At 40.6% G+C, this 22,129-nt stretch overlaps 1 protein-coding gene across 3 annotated transcripts in view; it reads right to left on the bottom strand.

Moving 5' to 3' along the window:
• Nucleotides 1-15,537, bottom strand: part of glsb (glutaminase b) — a 57,161-nt gene extending 41,624 nt beyond the window's left edge. The window contains exons 1-5 of one of the 3 annotated variants that reach the window (XM_028435911.1): nt 15,109-15,536; nt 3,601-3,697; nt 3,055-3,176; nt 1,751-1,880; nt 879-958 (exon numbers count right to left, since the gene is read on the bottom strand). In XM_028435911.1, the coding sequence (XP_028291712.1) occupies nt 879-958; nt 1,751-1,880; nt 3,055-3,176; nt 3,601-3,697; nt 15,109-15,398 (719 nt within the window). In that variant the 5' untranslated portion in view covers nt 15,399-15,536. Of the gene's footprint in view, nt 1-878; nt 959-1,750; nt 1,881-3,054; nt 3,177-3,600; nt 3,698-15,108 lie in introns of those variants that run through there. The other 2 variants (XM_028435912.1, XM_028435914.1) reach the window with 2 other exon arrangements.
• Between the last annotated feature and the right edge of the window lie 6,592 nt (nt 15,538-22,129).

The raw sequence follows: 22,129 nt of genomic DNA on the forward strand, positions 1-22,129 counted from the left end.
ATGCAATTGTATAAATTAATATTAATGATTTTAAAATCAAATCAATTAAAAATATGAAAAAATGTAATTAGCAATTATATTCCAACAACGCGCAATATAAAATAAAATAAAATGTTGAACTTGAACCCACTCATACATTAAATAATATTGTACAGGCCTATAACTGAATGGGCTGCTGGAAGAGTCAAATTATTAAATATGTTCTCTCATTACAACACAAAGTGCATTTAAGTTCTTGATGAAGATCATGTTCACTGCTTTATTTATTATCCAAGCATGTTCTTGGAGACGACACACACAGAGCGCTGTGTGCTATCATTGCGGCGTGCATCATTTATTGTTTTTGCTGGTTTAATCGCACCCAAGTAATGATCTTTATAACGTAAGTACAGTCGTGATGAAGATCAGAAGATGAAATGTACGCTGACAGACTGAAACCAGATTATTGCTGATGCACAGCCACGTGTCACGGTGTAGGGATCCGTGTTAACGGAGGGCTACACATTAACTACAGTGTCGACATGACACAAAAACATAAAACACACTTACGTGTCCTATCTCAAACTTCACTCAGAAAGTGTTTTAGTGCTCAGATGTATTGAAATACTGCTGCTCTGTGAATCCGCGGACAAGTTGGCCCGTTTCCAGACAAGTGCGCACGTTGACTGTTGACTTGCGTCTTTAAAACATCCTATTTCAGTAGTTTTGGTGAGTTAAGTATGAATTTTCGGCCGAAAATGTACCCAAAAGTGCATTTTTGGCCATTTAAGCAATAGATTGTCGATGGCTGGAATTTCGGTGCATCACTAGTATTTTACAAATAACATAACAATAAGTGTCCCTTTATATCTTTAATGAAACATTTAACTTAAACGCACCTCTGTCCGTCAACAGTGCACAGTGAGACCCCCCACAGGTCGGAGCTGAACTTGGCAAGCTGAGGAATGTAGTCTGCAACCTGAAAGTGAGACAAGGTGAGGCGTAAGAGTGCGACAACTTAGGAGTTCATCAGCAGTTCACTTTACGCTGCTGACGTCTGCTGGGAGTCAGGCTTCATTGGGGAGCCACACACCCCTGACAGCACACAATGGTCACAGTGACAGCCAAACCCTCATCTGTGCTCATCATTTTTCATTTAAAATGAATTGTAATGCTTTGTAATGCTGCTCAATCTCTGCTAATCTTCACCTCTGACATTACTACACTATGTCGCTATGCTTAGTGTCACCAGCGTGTATGCTTACTTTAAAGGCACATGTGAACATTGATGATTATTAGCTCTTTTTAGGAGTCACTGATTGATTATATATCTGCTTAAAATCCCCTATGTTTTAGTAAAAACTGGAGCTGATAGTAAAACCAAATGTGGATTTGATTCATTTCTTAACAAAGTTGTTTCTAAGAAATCTGTTTGCACTATATTATTGCTCCAAGTGACTCCATAGATAGAAAGGTTATACATAAGAGAATCTGACATGAACTTGTGAAAAGAGCAGCTCACACGTTATAGTGAGAAACACCACAGCGAGACTTTTAACAAGTTCAAGGGTGGACTTTTCCCCTGATAGCAATAATGAGGGTTTGCTTACACATGTGGATTACATTCAAGGCATGAAGTGCTGCGGGCTTCCATTGAGGATATCAATCAGACACTGATTAACACTGCTGATCCCACCAGAATGCAGACTGAAAGACCACTGTAAAAATCACTTTTGGTAGAAAAAGAAGAGGACTTAATCCCAGGACACACCTGTCCCTCTGTGAGATTTTTGGCACTCTCATACAGCTCATCAATATGGGAGGAGAAGGACTGGAAATCAGGGATGACGAACTTCTTGCGGAAGGCCTGAGTGAGCAGGACAATGTTGCTCTGGACACACCTGATGAATAGACCACAAACAGCATGCTAAGGTATCCAAACTGCATGCAACACGGGGAGAAGTTTGCCAACCAAGTTCAAAACTGTAAAGTCTGACAAACTTCAGTGAGTGCTGATATACGCGTTTGATGAATTGTTTTCATCATGACATATTGATCAGCCACTGATAGCAATGTAGCACGAGCTCAAAATTAAATGATGGATGAGTATTTTCATACACTGCAGACAGAAATGAGGTGTTGGTGGCATTATTTAAAGCTTCTGGAGGCACTGTACCACTTCATCTAATTCATACACAAATCCCTCCATTTATCATACATGCATGTTCAGTTCATTTATAAAATATTTACTGTGTGCTTTCTTACAGCCAATCATCCAAGGTTGGCTATAATGGTCAATATGTGCCAGTGTAACTATTGGCACATATTGACCACAGGGGTAAAATAATATTTTATGCTGTTGATCATTTTCATTTTTTGCATTTTTTTTCTATTTTATAAAATGCTATCGTAAATGTCCACCAAAGCCACATATTATTAAAATATCAATAAACATTTTCTCTAAAGATAAAAAAGTATCCCAAAGTAACTCTTTGAGTTGCAAATAGAAACTTATGCTGCAATGGCTTTTGATAGCTTCAAAAAAAACAGATTTTGGAAAGTGCAATTTGAAAGTACAGGTAATTGTATTTATACTAGGCAAGGTTTATGCCGCTGTCTAATAGATTACATTTACCCTAATAAACACAAGTGGAAATAAAAATAAATACTTAACTTCCTGAACTTAAAAGTTCTCAGACTCAGTGTAGTTTGAAAAAAAGAAAGAACTCTGATGTGTTTAGTATTTCCCCTTATAAACCTGCTGGTTGCTGATGGAAGCAATGGGTTATTTATTGAAATAATCAAACTGGGTAAACAAACTGCTCCTAACAAACAGATCTTTAAGACACTATAAAAATAATGAACCCATAACCCTTCTCATTTGTCCTGCAGAATGTAGGACCACTGGATATATTGTAAAATTGCAACGAGCAAGTCAGAGGTCTCAATTACTGATCATATTTAGTATTAATAAAATTGAAAATTTAGACCACAACATAATAATTATGCTACAACAAAGTAAAAAAGAGTGGGCAAAGTTGTTTAGAAAGAGTAAAACCAATCATCTACCCTTACTTTTTGAACAGGTGCCTGTCCAGTGTGACACCGTCTGAGGTGTTCTTCAACGTTTCTTTCAGGGTATCCATGCATTCTTTTAGTCTGGGATCTCCAGTGCAAAGACCAGTAGCTTTGAGAGCCTGAAATAATCCAAGAATAGACAAAACATGTTAGATTGCATAATGACACCAAGGCTAGTGAAGAAGCTTAAATGCATAGAGGGAAAAGTAAGGGCCTGGTATACGAATGGTTCATGCTGATAGACTTAGTGGATGATATACTAATGTATTCATCGATCTTATGTTATAACTGTGCTTGGGAATCAGCTTGGGCCTTTCTTTCCCAGGTCATATCAACTCCAACATACATCATACAATTACATTTAGGTGCTTTTGAATATGAAGGGAAAATTCAAATTGAATCAGAAATAATGTAGACACGACATTGGTATTAAAGTGGTTTAATTACACTTCCTCTGGGTGCATTTCACTTGGTGCTGATTGGTGCAAGTTGTTAGTGTAATGCTACCATATCTATCAGCTTAACTAAATGTAAAGGACTTACTGTAAGAAACTTGTGTGCAGGAATCGTCTCTTGACCTTCTGCAACTGCATAAAAGAGCAAATCTTCCAAACTCGGAAGAATCCCTGCATTTCTGCGCCTGAGTTGCAAGGTGATAAAAGGATGACATGAGTGAAAAACAGCACTTTAAGAAGTCAAAAAAGTAGTTACAAATTTTGCCTGGTTATACAGTAAACATGAATCAGCTAAAGCTTATTGCTAGGGCTGGGCAATATATCGAGATTCAAGATATATTGAGTTTTCTATTTTGGCGATATAGAAAAAGACAATAATGCCTATATCCAGATATATCTATATTTTTGAACTTGTTTTTATGTATACAATCACACCTTACAAAACACATCATAAAAATATTTAATATTATTCATAGAGTACAGCCAAACAGTGTCCTTTACAATTTTTCCATATTTCTGAGATACATATTTTATAGCTTATTTTGTGTTAAATTACTTGTTTTAGAAGTTACTTCTTTCTCTACTTCTCAAAACAACAGCACAGTTAGATTACTGAACGCAATCTAACCCAGATCTTCATCTAATCAAGCCACACTACAGAACTCACTCACATGTGCTGTCCCTTAGTGGAGAAAAAAATTAAAGTGACACATATTGTGCAGCTGTTTGTTAATAATTGTGCCGGTGTAGCAATTGGCATCAGCAAATTTAACCCAGAATTGTCTTTCTGGTTTGACTTTATCGAGTTAAAAATATCAAGATTAATATTGTATATCGCCATTGTAAGTTTTGGTCAATATCGCCTTGTTACTATCTGAGGTTTCTGTCAATATTTGCGACAAGATTAAATTTTCTGTAAAAAGGATTTATGTAAATGTGATTGTTAAAAAAAAAATTTTTTAAATGTGCCCTTTGGTATGAACTAGAGTTTAGTTTGTTGCACTTGCATTGCCTTTGTAAACACAAAATGTATCTATATGAGGTGTTGATGTGCTCTTATCAGTTTAGGTTCAGCAATCCAAGCGGAAGTATTAGTCACATGGAAATTAGTCAATTAGTCTGTGTTCATGTTTGCCACAATTTAATCAAAGGCAATATACTAACTGTGACGTAATCAGGAATAAAAAAAAAACACAACATGAAGATCACTAAAGATGACACATTCTGATTATGGTGAGAGCTGTGGAATCAGAGCAGATCAGACGCTCAGGTTCTCTCTGTGTGTGTGTGTGTGTGTGTGTGTGATGGAGCTTCAGGTCAGTAGTTGTGTCTGGGATAGTGCCACTGCTACAGCAGGAATACATGCCAGACATTCCTTTGTGCTCTTACTCAGCACTCAGTGGCTCTTGGATTAACAAAGCCAACATCATGGCGTGTTCACACATTCAGTGTGATGCAGCAGCATAGTCGTGGGAGAACACCTTGGAAACAAGCTTGGTACACAACCAACAATCTAGCTGTTACACACTGATGGTAGTGATAACTGAGCTGAATATTGGTTTGGATATTACCTAAAATTACAATGTTACATCTATTCAGAATTACTGCTCATTAGAATAATTTGTATTATTTTTGTGAATGATTCTGTTGTAATAAGTGGGGCTTTGATAATAATGCACACACCTCCCATTTAGCGACAGGAAAACAATCAGCGTAGCGTGAGATTTGAGCATAGCTAAACAGTTTTTTGAGTGCAATGAATAATTTGTAGAGTTGTATTTGAGGAATATCTTCTTTTTAAAATATGGATAGATAATGTGAATGTTTGCTTACTTATTTGTTGTAAATAAAAAAAAAAACTCTTTTGGATTTTTTAATCTGCTATCCACAGTTTCTGAGAAACGTCTCGATGTCCCGCCCTAAACAGCCTCACTTCCTCCCACTGCCTCTGCCAATCTACCAGAAGCCACGCCTCTATTTTTCTGCATGCGCATTGCGGAACATAAAAAGGTCGCATTGATATAGGTCTATGGGTCAGGTAAGAGCCAAAATAATATTTATCTGTTTGCTGTTGTGACGCGCAGTCTTGTTTCTGTGCACAGTTCCACATTCACTTTGATTGACACTCGGCGAACGTTTCCATTTGTATAGGGGTCTATAGGACGAAGGAGGGACTTATATACATGAATGTATATGAATGACCACCGACAGTAGACCATAGTAAAAAACTAGTTAGGTATTTTTTTTTGCATTTCAAAAGAATCATACATAAATATAGGTTTCTCAGAAACTCCGGATATCAGCTTTAAATCAACTCTTATATTTTAGATCACACAAGTCAAATTGACGTTCACAGCCACCTGTAGAAACTTGTTCTACAACAACAGAAATGACAGATATGCATATGCCTTTGGGCCTAAACTGATGTTACTATTAAGAAAACTAATGAACACAGTAGTAATATTAGCAAAATATTTTCCCGTCCTCTTAAGCAAACAAAAAAGGAAATTCAAAATGTTTTCTTTTTTTCCATTGCAGTTTTACATGCACTACACTGAGACTTTGCACAATTCATAAATCCACAGCTTTGATTGACATTGTAGGTGAGTCAAACCACAACAATGCCTTCTTCTTCCTGCCATCATCCATCTGTTGCATGTCCTGTTCTCCTCACAGAGCAAACATTCCACCTACAGACAAGGTAACAGTCCTTAAATATTCACTGAATTGCTGCCTTGTGAGGCATGTATAACCAAAAGCGAGTGCTTTGAAAAGGCATCGGTCTTTACAAAGGCCCTGACAAACCAAACAATCAGTGGGTGCACTGCAAAGTCACAGAGCAACCAGCAAACTGGTTTGCAGGTGTGTCTGCACAGAAACAAAACGCCTTTCTTCAACATGCCACACACACGTTTAATAGAGTCTGACCAATTAATCATCGGGCTAATTTTGGCATATCACAGAATATCACAGAATTAATCAACATCGGTTATATAAGTAAAGTATAGGCCATGTTCAAGTAAAACATGCTTAAAACAGCACACTCAGCACAGTGTGGCTACTCAGCGTGAAACACTGTTTATGAACGCTGCACTAGTTATGAATTTAAAAATGAACTATATCTATGAATATCTCCAAAAGTCACATAATAATTATTATGTCCCACATCCACCATTATTATCAGATGACTACACAGCGTCCCACTTCACTTCATGCTGCCATGCCGCAGGATTTATCAGGCTCAGAAAGACACAACGTAATGTCTTCATTAAATTATTTTGAAAATGTTCCAACTAATGTATTTATTTACTGAGGAGACACTGGGACAAATGCAGTCCACCAGTTCATTGTTTACAGTTTGCCTGTTCTTCTTGTTTATCAGTGTGTTATCAGAAAAGCATATTAACCATCAACACATGACGTAAAGGTCCAGTATTATGCTATTTTTCACTCATCGCCATCTGTTCTAAGAAGCCCAAAAACATAGTATTTGAGGTTTATTCTCCCAAACTCGCCTGTTTTCCAGAGTTTTAGCCCTCTGAAAAGTCACTTTAATGAGGCTTCTAAAAATGGGCTGTTTTGGGGCCGTCCTGCATATGCATGAGTGGGCGTGTCTGTAGACGTTGACTCCACACAACATATTTATTACCACAGCGATTTTCTTTTGCTATGCACACACTCTTGTTATTGTTTTCAGCAAAAAAAACTGCACATTACGATAAAACACATGGCTATTTAACCGGTTATTGTGACTGAGTCCGACAAAAGCTGCTTCAGGATGTGTTTATCACATCTGCAGCAGAAACAGCCAAGTTAGCTGTTTCAAACACTCACCAGAGCTGCTCCACCAATTACAGTACTAGTCCATTCAAGGTGATAGTCCACTGTTTTGTCCAACCGCTGTGTCGCATTGGGTCACAAACAGGTAAGATCATCTCAAAAGAGATATGATATAATGGGTACTAAAAATGGAACTGATTGTAACTGCTCCCATGGCGCTACTCTGTGGCTGCCCACTGCTCCTCAGGGAGGGGTTAAATGCAGTAAACACATTGCGTATATGTAGCTTCACATATACTGCATGACAAAGGTAGTTTGAGAGGGAGGAGCTTACATTCTTATAGGGTAGGAGGAGCCAGAATTGTCAGGAAGAGGAGTTTCCGCTAGGTGACATCATGTGGCAAGAAAAATTTAACTCTCTCATTTGGAGCTGACTTTTTACAAAACGTGGAAAAACATTTGTTCAAAGAACCCCAACAACACAGAACTTTTTCAACTTTGATCCTCTGAATGAGGCTAAAGGGATGTATATCACTGTAGCAAAACCATTATAAAGTTAATTTTTCAAATTACTGCCCCTTTAAAGGTTGTTGGCAATGTTTGTATTTGTTTTTTTGTGATTTTTATCAATAATAACTTGCCTAATACATAAATATCATATTAGTTGAGTATTCAGTGTTTAGATCAACACAACAAACTATGTGTGCAGACTTGAAAAAAACCACACATAGAACACTCAACCATACTGACCTCATCCTCAAAAACCAGCAACCTATACAGTGGAAAATACAGTACTTGCCTAAGTAATTGTATTGGTCAAAAATATGCATTCAACATACATTTCTGGTCACCACTTTACCTATAGATGTGAAATATCTTCCCAAAATAGTGTATGTTAGACATGGATTATAAGATATAAACCTAAAAGTTGAGGCCTCAGTGATAAGTTGCTGTCAGATACTGCCCCCAACTTCATTGAAGGCTGAATTAATCTTTCCAAGTGTCCATTTCACCAAGTCCTGTTGCTGCAATGCGAAATATTCCATACCATTGCTGCAGTTAGTGAAGCAATGTGAAAACAAAAATACACAATAGCTCAAACAGGTTTAAAAGCACAGACCGATCAGATATAACAATAGTCTTTCTTAACTGCTGTTTGCACGTGTGCATTTAAAAGTCGTCAGTACCAGATGGCTCAGGCCATGTGCTGTTTGGATGACTGATCATTGGGGTAAGCAGAACACTTTCAGTGCTTCCTGGAGACAAGGAAATTCTTTATGCTGCTCTGCTTTCTGTTTCTCAAATCGGAATGTGTTCAACTTTTACATCTTGGCTTGATAAAACCTTAAGTGTAGAAATCTTTCAATTAATTTAAAAGAAACTGATAATCTGCTAAAACTTGAAATAACACCAGACTCAAAAGGTATTTATAGCAGATAAGTGCCATCAGTGACTTAACTTGTAACTCTGTTCATTAAAGTAGGTTAAAGCTTACACTCCTTTTTCATTGTGCATCTTACAACATTTATCTGTCTTTAGCTTCTTAATTCTTTCCGCCTTTACCTTCTGTAATTGAACTCACTTCAGCCATTTCAGCATGAGCTAATTATCCGTTGGCTCAGACAACCTGCATCAGCCTTCACTATCCACAGGCATCATTTACAATGTTGTTTTTAATAAATTTGTTAAAATCTTTCTGCTTTTGATTTCCTTTTTTTCTAACAACTTTGAGGAAAATTATAAAATCAACTAAAGGTAAATGGACTTGATTTTTTATAGCGCTTTATCACCACACTGAAGCAGTCTCAAAGCGCTTTACATATCAGCTCATTCACCCAGTCACTCTCACATTCACACACCAGTGGGACAGGACTGCCATGCAAGGTGCTAGTCGACCACTGGGAGCAACTTAGGGTTCAGTGTCTTGCCCAAGGACACTTCGACACATAGTCAGGTACTGGCATCAAACCCCCAACCTCTCGATCAGAAGACGACCCACTACCACCTGAGCCACGGTCGCCCCCTAACATTGTGACAAGAAAGCATTTTGTGTTTTGCTAATCAGTTATTTGTTAAATCTGTTGAGGATCACTGACATCGAGATATTCTCATTCCAGATGGCACAAGAATGTCCATCACAGCACTGCCTCTTTGATAGAAATCTTTGAATCTGGTCTATGGGTGAAACCTTATTTATTCACTCATTTGTGTACTCATTGAGACTTCCAGGATAAAACAATAGGTTCCATCTAAGTTACATTTCTAAACTGCTTGCTATAAATCCAGAGGCAAGCAGGAGGAAAAAAACCCAAAAATAACTTTTATTTCATATTTGCAGATGTCCAATTTTCATGCTTTTTATCTTCAAGCCGTGCTTACATGGCCATTGCTGCCATAAGCACATGCAAGTTACTTGTTGGAGGTTCAAAACTTTGTGAGAGCCACAGTTGGGGCCATCCATTATTTCTATCTTTAACGTAAAAAAGACCACAAAGAAGATAAGAACCCACCCATGACAATAGCAGATATATTTTTTTAACCCTTGTACCCTCCTACAGCACCAGTGCAAATCAAATAAAGGTTAAAGGGGCGGTAAGACGAAAAAAATCACTTTATAATGGCTTTGTTAGCTATATACATCCCTTTAGCCTCATTCAGAGGGCCAACGTTGAAAAAGTTCTGTGTTGTTGGGGTTCTTAGAACAAATGGAGATGGGATTAAATCATCCTTTATCTGTAATACATAACTTTAGGAAACATATACATATACCATTGACTAGGGATGTAACGATTAATCGTAAGGCAGTTAAAAATCGATTCATAGGTATCACGGTTGATATCGATTTTCTGAAAATTGAATCGCAGGACTTTTTTTAACCAGCAGACTCCGCCCGCCGCCTCCACAAGTGTAGGTGGCGGGCAGAGTCTGCTAATACTTTCTTTCTGGCCACCTTCTACTCTTTAATATGTTAATAAATGATTCATTACCCCTTTAGCACCGAAAGAAAATCTGTAATATTACTTGAATATCTGTAAAAGTCCCGTTTTTCTATTAACTCTGTCTGCTAGCATAGCTTCTCTTCTTCACTGCAAGATATCTGCATGCCAACCGACCACTGTGTTACCAGCACCCTCTGCTGGTCCAAACAAATATGACGTAAATCAGTGCAATCACGGTTTTTTTTTTTTTTTTTTTAAAGTCCAATTGTTAAGGCCCAAATATCATTTTCAGTTGCAAAAAAAAAAATAACCATTATGCAGTTTTGCATTATTTATTATCGAACCAGAATTTAAATTAATAGGCTTCATTTTCATTTGTATTATTCCTTTATTTATTTCATTCAAGATTTATTTTTAGTTAAATTGCATTGTTTTGAATAGTTTATCAAGTAATTCTTTTGACAATGAAAAATAAAAGGAAAATAGTACAGTATTTTCTAGTTTTTTTCCCAAAAAAAAAAAAAATTGTCTACAGTCCCATTTTGTAAAATAAATCGTGAGAGAATCGTATCGTGAACCCAGTATCGTGAATCGAATCGTATCGGGAGTTGAGTGAATCGTTACATCCCTACCATTGACATCTCATATTTTCAAAAATCAATGCTATTTATTCACTCTTTTGTTGCTTTTGTAAACAACACTAAACATGACCCTACTCTGGTACTGCTACAACTGGTGTACACATAAGCCAGTGTTTGACACAGCAAAAAAAAAAGTTCACCAATTCTTGAACTGAACCAAATCACAGCAACCTGAAATAAGACACTAATTATCATTCAAAAATAATAATTCTAGAGTGTATTTTCTTATAGCACTCATTCTCACTTTTGAGTTGAATTTGTTTTTAATACAACTTCCTGTAGAATATAAACACATTCTGTTCAGAGGTTAAAGTTGTGAGTCATCATAAGTAATGCGACAACTACAATAACCCCATCATGTGCTCAAGCCGTTCCGACTCATAACATATGAGTCACAGGAAAGACATTTCTAATAATGACAGGATTGTTCCATGAATGGTGTTGTATGGAACCTCTGAACTTGGGGACTGAGCTAAAATGCTATTGCAATTTTCAAATCGATATGTCCTATTAGCCACAAAGTGTTTGTTCAACAGTAGCTACAATCTCAGTTCAATGGTGTGATGGGCAAAAAGCCTTGGGGCATATGCAGAAGCTGGAATGTAACACCGGGTCCAATCTGAATGTGGGAGTAAACTTCTGTTTGTACTGCATATTCACAGAGTTCAGCTCCCTCAAAAAGGCCTCAACCAGTTTAGCAGATAAATTTTGTCTGATTCTTCTGGTGAGATTTCATAACTAATATACCAGGCAGTGAAACTAAAGATGTGTGGCTTTTGAGTGGAATTGCAATTCAACCAGAAAACATGTCGACTCAAATCCTAAATCTCACGACTGAGCGTTTTAAAGCAGAGTTTCTTGTTCTATAGTACTAATGCTCAATGACTGCCCCTACCATGTTCTCCTTTATTCTAGGTTAGGCAAATATTAAAAATGTAACTTATAGAATAAAGTCAGACATATCAGCACAAATTAAATCCATCACCTTGAATCTGTCAAACAACAATCCAAAAACTTGGATTTTAAACCAACTTAATTCGTTGAGAAATTAGACCCTTCTAATAAGAAAGCCACAAATCATAAACCTAACACCAGTCTGCTGTGAGAGGTCATCAGAAGTGTAATGGGAAAGATATCTTTGTAATTGCAATATACATATGGCATATGCACCAATTTGCTTTACGTCACAGGTCGCGGGGTCATTGATTTGAATGGGAGAGAAAAGTATTGTTGCACATGTCACTTTAAATTTGTGCATTCTCTATTTATTACTTTTTTTCCCAGCGCTCATCAATACACTGAAGCAGATCATGAGCAGAATGCCGATGAGTACTCTCACAGCTGCGTGATTCACATGTCAAGAATGTTCTCTATCAGCCTTGTTGTCTCTTTTAATAAATAACTGTTATTGTCTGCATTCCTTCAGTAGAAGGAGGGTCTACCACAGCAGATCAGACCCATAGTGCAGGCAGCGCAAAGATGCCTCTGAGATGTTCCAGCACATTGTGGCAGGGTGTAAAATACAGGCAAGGATCCGCTTACATGGAGAGGCACAACCAAATGACTGGAATAGTGTACAGGCACGCAGGCAACAGTCTAGCAAACTGAAAAAGAGTAAGAATACACTACTCATTAACACAAAAAGTCACAATACACTGAAAAGAAGCACATGTCCACAGAAGACCACCATGGGTTACAGCAGCGCATACACATAGATGTGGCGTTAAGTGACTGCAACATCAGGATGAAGAAACACGAGAAAGTGATTAAGTACCAACCAAGGGCTCAAAGAAGAACTGGAGCAGCTTCGGAAGGTCAAAGCACATGTGGTCCACTCCCCACTAGAAGCAGTGACCCCCAAACTGAGAGAGATTCCAGGAACAGAATCTGAAGTCTCAGTCCAGAAGTATGCAGTGCTAGGGGAACAGCTAAGATACTGAGATAAGGCTCTTGATAGCCACAACTATGCAACATAATAACTGTTGCAAGAGATAACATGCATATACTGTACACCTGTATGTTGCGAAATGCTTCCGCTACACGTACAGTGTCATCCTAAGACGACAATATTCTTTTTTTTAAAAAAACTTTTAATGCATTGTTTGATTTATCATTGGGCGCACAGTGGGTTAGTGGTTAGCACTTCCGCCTCACAGCAAGAAGGTCCTGGGTTCAAGCCCTGGGGTGGACTTGGGTCCTTTCTGTGTGGAGTTTGCATGTTCTCCCCGTGCTGCGTGGGCTTCCTCCCACAATCCAAAAACATGACCGTAAGGTTGATTGGAGTCTCTAAATTGCCCATAGGAGTGAATGAGAGAGTGAATGGTTGTCTGTGTCTGTGTTGCCCTGTGATGGACTGGCGCCCTGTCCAGGGTGTACCCCCGCCCAGCGCCCTATGAGAGCCGGAGATTGGCACCGGCAGACCCCCGCGACCCTGTTAAACGGGAATAAGCGGGTATGAAAATGGATGGATGGATGATTTATCATTGTTGTATGATTTTAAATGGAAGTTTTAGTGAAATGCATCAAGCCTGGGATTCAACTTTTTTTTTTAATGACACCAAAGAAGAACACCACACACACGCACTTTGTGAATGAATTGTGGTTCAAATCTTTCTTTTTTCCTCTATTTATACTGCATGACACATTGTACTGTATACTAGGAGTGTGACAATATCTCGATATGGTGATATATCGCATTATTTTTTTTTTCTTTCTGCTTTTTCTCTAAACTGTGCAGGTACGTCTTCACAGAAATTTTGTCACCGTTTGTTGAAGGAACCAAAATTTTGTTTACTAGAATATTACATTATAATGGTGTCACTGGTAAGAAAGAGTTGAATGCACACTATTACTAAGAATACATGAAAAGGTTCTGAATAACCAATAACCAATAACAAAAACGGTCTAAATAACTAAAACAAATTGCCTGTATAACTAAAGATAAATCCATAAACACCTATGCAATTTATGACTCCTATGCTGACTGATTTTTCATTGTGTTGCATACTGTGTCTGTAATTTGATGATGATCCCTAACGCAATGTCTGAAAATCTGACAAATATTGAAATCAACTTATGGTCACTACTCACTACTGCAGGGATGTCAAACTTATTTTAGTTCAGGGGTCAAATACCAACCAGTTTGATCTCAACTCAAGTGCGTCACAGATTATAGGCGGGAAAACAAGAAATTTCCACAATAATATGTCCTACTTTGCAATTCCACCTTTAAATGACATAAGTAAAGTATGTAAGGCACCGACAATATCCAAGAAATAAGTGAAATAGTCCTCTCAGGATCTTCACCTGAAATTAATTGATTTTGTGATCAATTTTTCTTTAATTTGGGGAACATTTGTGGAATAATTTGAGTTAAATTGCAGGATTTTTTTGAAAAATGTAGAGTTCTTTCAACATATTGCTTTTAAAGCCAAAATGCAAAGACACAAGAAATAACAAAAACACATATGACTTGTAAAATACTCAAAATGCCAGGAGAAATTTTCCAAATAACAGATAAATACACAAAATGACTAAAAACTCAAACAACAACAACAAAACGACACAAAAAAAGAGAACAAACAATGATTTAAAAAAAAAAAAATCAAACACAAAAAAAATATTGTTTACTCGTAAAAATATAATCTCAATGTTAAATATTAGATCTAAATATAAATGGTACATCTGAATGGAAAATGTAAATGTTAAATCTAAATGTCATGGGTGAAACTAAATATTTAGCTAATATGCATTTATATTTAACAGTTAGATTTTACATTTATATTTAACATTTACCATTGACATTATATATTCACACAAAAAATATATCGTAAATTTTACAAGTATTGCTGTAAACCTGGTCAAAATAACATTAAAAAAATAATAATTACATACGATTTTTAAACGTGGTTTGTCGCTAAATGTTGCAAAAAGGGTGTTTATTTTAGCATGCACTACTTTACAATCAGCGCCCCATAGATTGGTCATCATTATTGTAAATGCTGACATGAAAGATGATAATGTGGCCCACAGATACGACAATCATATTTTTGTGGCTCTGTTGTGAGAGATGAAAGTTGCCCATCTCTGCTCTAAAGGGCCTTAATTGGCCCCCGGGCCTTGAGTTTGACACAAGTGCACTACTGCATGCGTCATGACCATGAAAGCTTCTAGTACATTCCTGTCTCGGAGAAACCAGGTCACACCACACAGAATTCTGCTTTAGTTTAAACCTACTTGTCACTCGTAGCTTCATCAATTCCTTTCTTCATCTGCTCATCCAGCTCCACGGCAGCGTCCTCAGTCTTGACGCAGTAAGTGCGTAGCGAGGCGGCGAAGGGCTCCGGCCGCCGAGCGGCAGCGTGGAGCAGCCTCAGCTGAGACCGAGCCCTGGCATCTTGGGAGGCGGCGCGGAAGCAGCAGCGGCGGGCCAACAACCAGCTCTTCTCGCTACAGCCAGGAAACGGACGCTTAAGGGTGACTTGAAACAACTCCTTTACCACTGTCGAACACCTAAAATGTAACATCTCAATCCCGTCAGACAATAAGAGAAAAAAAAGCGTAGTTCCAAATAAGTGCGACCGCGCGTTCAACGACAAGAAAAGTCTTCAAACACGTTCGTAGGGCTTGGAGAGAATGACTCATGTACACCGGTGTCCAAAAATAATACAGTAGCCTAAGACACGCCCTTAACTGCTGCTATTGGCTGGAGGAAGGCGAGGCTTTGAGTTGTTGCGTCAACGGAAGTTTGAAATGCCTGACAGTCACGTGATTCACGGAGACTCAAATAGTTCCTCGGATGAATCGAATCCATTGATTCCGACTGACATAACTGAGATTTTCGGTAATTTGTCGTCAATAACTGCATTGATTTACACAGTACACCGTCATATGTATATGTATATAATAATAATATATATGTAATATTATAATCCACTAACATGCTTTAATCCACACGTTAATGGGTTTAGATATGCTGATAATAACAATATTCATTATTATGCAAAAAGTGCATCACAAACTCTCTAATCTTGGAATTATTGTGAGGCTCCTTGAACCGCCATTTCTGTAAAAACAAAAACAAAAAAACAGTCCATTGGCTGAACGGAGTTCCAATCAATCAAACTAGTACCTATATATCAAAAACTATATTATATACTTAAACTTTCTAAAAAATAAATCTAATTCTAATAACATAGAGTATGACATATTGTCAGTTGTGCACTAGTCTTGGCTACTCTGTATTTGGAACACACTTGAATAAACATGATCAAAAACTATTTTTTAAACCAATCAATAGATTTAATGGAGCTCTTTATTTCAATGTGAATTTGTATTTTGCTGATTTCTTTGTCAAATGTCTACTTTGGTGTGGGAGCAAGGTGCCATTATTAGGGTTGAAAACCTGAAATAAAATTACAAAAATACCAATAGCGTATTTTAAACAAATGACATTTTTGTAGCACTTCCAGCGGTGGTCCTCAACTGTTATGGCTTTGGGAATGAAGTCATGTGATAGCGGGAAGATTGTGCTAAAAGTCATAGTTTTCTGTAAATGTATCATTTTTTACTATCAATGTCATGTGACTTTTGGCAGATCTTACATGACATTTGCCACTAATGCTCAGCTTTGCAGATCCACACAAAAATTAAACTTAAGTAAACTTTCTAAGAAATTACCATTACCATGAGTAAAACATGTAGTGTGTGTTTATGAGGTTTTGGTGTGATTTTAACTCCATAAACATCATCCTTCTCATTGACTTGAAACGGTGGCAGTCGGAAAATAAAGGAAAAGAAAAGAAGATAATCTATTGATTTTAATGCAATAAACTCAACAGCAGTCAAAACTTGGCAAGTTTCTGACACTCCAAAAGACATTTGGCTCTGTCACTTTGAGCTCACAACAGTGCGTTGGACCCTATTGTAATGCACCTCATTTTTATTATTATTTTATTTATGGCCAAATTATCGCATTTTTGAGGGCCTAAACATGTTAAAAAAATCATGAAAATTTGAACGCATATTAGGACTGGCCAAATAGGTGATATTTTGTGGGAATTGGACGTGTGAATGGCAAAATGACTCAATGGCGCCCCCTTGAAAATTGTATTTGCTCCCAGCTGGCACTGATGACATCATCATGTAGAACTTCTGCAAAATGCTGACATCATCTCTCTACAGTGATGATGTCAGAATTCTACAGTGTACTGAAAAACTATTACTTCAGTACACTGAGGATTTCCCTAATCTGGGTAAGTACTGTTATTTCTTTCTACTGCACGACCACAAACACACATTTCCAAAGATTTATTATTATTTGTTATGGTTTAACACAACCGTCATTCATAGTCATATCGCCACCTATAGAAAAAGAAAATCATAGACATTATATTTGTACAGAACATTGCAGGAAAGTTTGTGATATAATCCTTGAAAATAGTCAGCACTTTGAAATTTCTGCCACACCCTGACATGCAACACACCAATGTGCTCCACATGTTCATCGCTGCTTGCAGCTTTAATTTTGTTTCTGTGTTGTATTACAGTAGAGTAGCCTACTGTTGTTTGGCGTTGCAGCATTTTCCTTAATTTCTACATGTGTTTTCAAGCTGATAAAGTATATTAAAAAGCATAGAAAAGTGAAGATGTCTTTTTTTTCAAACTTTTTTTATTTTATTTTTTTATTTTATTATTTAAGATGTCTTTTTTTACGACCTTCAACCTACTGGCTTGACTGTGCTACAAACAGAGCCACACAAAAGTCAGTACAGGCTGCTAATGATTGTACTGAGCTTTAATAACTAGCATTTCTTAACACACCCATTATGTGAAAATTTTGTCTGCAGACTCAAAATTATTCTATAATAGTCTAAATTCATACTTTGCATACAACCATTGAAAAGCAGTCAGCTTTGTTAAAGTAAAATCACCACTTTACACAATCATGCAGCTTGCCTTTGGGCTTCAATCACAATGTTACTTTTACAAAAGTTTAGAAGTAATTAAATGTTTATCATTTTTCCCAGATCTCATCACTGAAGCAGATGATGGGCAGAATGTAGCTAACAGTTAAATAAGTGCTCTCACAGCAGTGTGATTCACATGGATTAAAGTTTAGAAAGTTTCCTATTTTAGCATTTTCCCTTTTGCAAAAAGACTGTTTTTGTCTGCACTGCTTCAGAAAATTTGGGGTCAGCTTTGTTGTATTGATCACTCACATTAAACACTAATTTATGCAAATAGTAAATCATTTGATACCTTTGTTTGAGAGACATGTAGCATCTTATGTTTCCAAGTACTTTAAGTTGAGAATTAGACATGAGGAAAAAAAGGAACAGAAAAACTGTTTTTCATCTTGTTCAACGATACATCTTTATTTAGGTAAAACATTGTTTTTATGACGGTGACGTTTTCATCTTCGTGTCTCCTTTTGATTCCAGTTTTGCAGAAAATCCTTGAACTTTGTCACACTCATGTGGGAATCGATTCTGCAGTACACCAACTACCATGACTGAAGGATAATGACAGATTTTCCCAAAAACCTTAATCTTATTGAGTCCTGTCCAGTTCCCAGATAGCACGCATACGTCTCGCCGATGTCGGCCTCAGATTGTGCTTTGGCATTCTACTCCTAATGCGTCACTTTGCATGTTTTTTTCCCACCCAAATCGGTGATACCACTTTTAAAATTGTAGAACTGTAAAATGTGACTTCCATGAAGCTGTTTTTGTGCTGGGGCTCTTTTGGCTCTCCTCCATGAACCGCCACCTTAACGTGGTGGAGGGGTTTGAGTACCCGAATGATCCTGGGAGCTATGTTGTCGGGGGCTTAATGCCCCTGGTAGGGTCTCCCAAGGCAAACAGGTCCCAGGTGACGGGTCCGACTAAGAGCGGTTCAATAGCCATATATGTATAATAAAAAACAAAGGCAGTTCACGTCGCCCGGATTGGCGCTACCGGGGCCCCACCTTGGAGCCAGGCCCGGGGTTGGGGCTCGAGTGCGAGCGCCTGGTGGCCGGGGCTTTGCCCACGGGCCCCGGCCGGGCAGAGCCCGAAAGGACGACGTGGGCCCGCCCTCCCGTAGGCCCACCACCCGCAGGAGGGATCATATAAGGCCGGTGCAGTGTGGATCGGGCAGTCGTCCAGGGCGGGGGCCTTGGCGATCTGATCCCCGGCTACAGAAACTAGCGTTAGGGACGTGGAATGTCACCTCTCTGGCGGGGAAGGAGCCTGAGCTTGTGTGCGAGGTGGAGAAGTTCGGACTAGATATAGTCGGTCTCACCTCGACACATAACAAGGGCTCTGGAACCAGCCTTCTCGATAGGGGTTGGACTCTCTTCTACTCTGGAGTCGCCAATGGTGAGAGGCGCCGGGCCGGGGTGGCTATACTTCTTGCCCCCCGACTTAGTGCCTGTACGTTGGAGTTTACCCCGGTAGACGAGAGGGTAGCCTCCCTCCGCCTTCGGGTGGGGGGACGGATCCTGACTGTTGTTTGTGCCTATGGGCCAAACAGCAGCTCGGAGTATCCACCCTTCTTGGATTCCTTAGAGGGAGTACTGGAGAGTGCTCCTTCTGGGGATTCCCTCGTTCTGCTGGGGGACTTCAACGCTCACGTTGGCAGCGACAGTGAGACCTGGAGGGGCGTGATTGGGAGGAACGGCCCCCCTGATCAGAACCCGAGCGGTGTTTTGTTGTTGGACTTCTGTGCTCGTCACAGATTGTCCATAACAAACACCATGTTCAAGCATAAGGGTGTCCATATGTGCACTTGGCACCAGGACACCCTAGGCCGCAGTTCGATGATCGACTTCGTAGTCGTGTCATCGGACTTGCGGCCGCATGTCTTGGACACTCGGGTAAAGAGAGGGGCGGAGCTGTCAACTGATCACCACCTGGTGGTGAGTTGGCTCCGATGGCGGGGGAGGATGCCGGTTAGACCTGGCAGACCCAAACGTATAGTGAGGGTCTGCTGGGAACGCCTGGCAGAGTCTCCCGTCAGAAGGAGCTTCAACTCCCACCTCCGGGAAAACTTCAACCATGTCTCGGAGGAGGCGGGGGACATTGAGTCCGAGTGGGCCATGTTCCGTGCCTCTGTTGCTGAGGCGGCTGATCGGTGCTGTGGTCGCAAGGTAGTCGGTGCCTGTCGTGGCGGCAATACCCGAACCCGTTGGTGGACACCGGGGGTGAGGGATGCCGTCAAGCTGAAGAAGGAGTCCTACCGGGCCTTTTTGGCCTGTGGGACTCCGGAGGCAGCAGACAGGTACCGACGGGCCAAGCGAAGTGCAGCCACGGCGGTCGCTGAGGCAAAAGCCCGGACATGGGAGGAGTTTGGTGAGGCCATGGAGAACGACTTCCGGACGGCTTCGAAGAGATTCTGGAGGGGGAAGCAGTGCACCGTCAACACTATGTATGGTGCGGATGGTGCGCTGCTGACTTCGACTCGAGACGTTGTGGATCGGTGGGGGGAATACTTCGAAGACCTCCTCAATCCCACCGACACGCCTTCCAATCAGGAAGCAGGGCCCAGGGACCCGAGAGTGGGCTCTCCTATCTCTGGGGCTGAGGTTGCCGAGGTGGTTAAAAAGCTCCTCGGTGGCAGGGCTCCGGGGGTGGATGAGATCCGCCCGGAGTTCCTCAAGGCCCTGGATGTTGTGGGGCTGTCATGGCTGACACGACTCTGCAACATCGCGTGGACATCGGGGGCAGTGCCTCTGGATTGGCAGACAGGGGTGGTGGTCCCCCTTTTTAAGAAGGGGGACCGGAGGGTGTGTTCCAATTATAGAGGGATCACACTTCTCAGCCTCCCCGGTAAGGTCTATTCAGGGGTACTGGAGAGGAGGGTCCGCCGGATAGTTGAACCTCGGATTCAGGAGGAGCAATGTGGTTTTCGTCCTGGCCGTGGAACTGTGGACCAGCTCTACACCCCCAGCAGGGTCCTTGAGGGGTCATGGGAATTCGCCCAACCAGTCCACATGTGTTTTGTGGACCTGGAAAAGGCATTTGACCGTGTCCCTCGGGGATTCCTGTGGGGGGTCCTCCGGGAGTATGGGGTATCGAACCTCCTGATAGGAGCTGTTCGTTCCCTGTATGACCGGAGTCAGAGTCTGGTCCGCATTGCCGGCAGTAAGTCGAAATCGTTTCCGGTGAGGGTTGGACTCCGCCAGGGCTGCCCTTTGTCACCGATTCTGTTCATAACTTTTATGGACAGAATTTCTAGGTGCAGTCAGGGCGTTGAGGGGGTCCGGTTCGGGGGCCTCAGTATTGCATCACTGCTTTTTGCAGATGATGTGGTCCTGTTGGCTCCAACATACCGTGACCTTCAACTCTCACTGGATCGGTTCGCAGCCGAGTGTGAAGCGGCCGGAATGAGAATCAGCACCTCCAAATCCGAGTCCATGGTTCTCGACCGGAAAAAGGTGGAGTGCCTTCTCCGGGTTGGAGATGAGGTTCTGCCCCAGGTGGAGGAGTTTAAGTACCTCGGGGTCTTGTTCACGAGTGAGGGAAGGATGGAGCGAGAGATCGACAGGCGGATTGGTGCGGCGTCTGCAGTGATGCGGAGTCTGCACCAGTCCGTCATTGTAAAGAGGGAGCTGAGCCAAAAAGCGAAGCTCTCTATTTACAGGTCGGTCTACGTTCCAACCCTCACCTATGGTCATGAACTTTGGGTCATGACCGAAAGAACAAGATCACGGGTACAAGCGGCCGAAATGAGTTTACTCCGTAGGGTGGCTGGGCTCTCCCTTAGAGATAGGGTGAGAAGCTCAGTCATTCGGGAGGGGCTCAAAGTAGAGTCGCTGCTCCTCCGCATCGAGAAGAGCCAGATGAGGTGGCTCGGGCACCTAATTAGGATGCCCCCTGAACGCCTCACTAGGGAGGCGTTCAGGGCACGTCCCTCCGGAAGGAGGCCCCGGGGAAGACCCAGGACACGCTGGAGAGACTATGTCTCTCGGCTGGCCTGGGAACGTCTCGGGGTCCCCCCGGAAGAGCTGGAGGAAGTGGCCGGGGAGAGGGAAGTCTGGGCCTCCCTATTGAGGATGCTGCCCCCGCGACCCGGAAACGGCTAAGCGGGAGAAGATGGATGGATGGGCTCTTTTGGCTAGGCTGCTGAAAATACATTTATGATCATGAACTGTGTCTCTCTTTATTTTTTCCACATATAATAAGCTATAGAGGGTTTTCACAGCGCGTCATCAACCCGGAAGTCGCCATTTTGGAGATAGAGCAGCAGGTCTACAAACAGCAGACAAGAAAATCCC

Source organism: Gouania willdenowi, chromosome 21, assembly GCF_900634775.1.
Source record: "Gouania willdenowi chromosome 21, fGouWil2.1, whole genome shotgun sequence".
NCBI classification, from domain to species: domain Eukaryota; kingdom Metazoa; phylum Chordata; class Actinopteri; order Blenniiformes; family Gobiesocidae; genus Gouania; species Gouania willdenowi.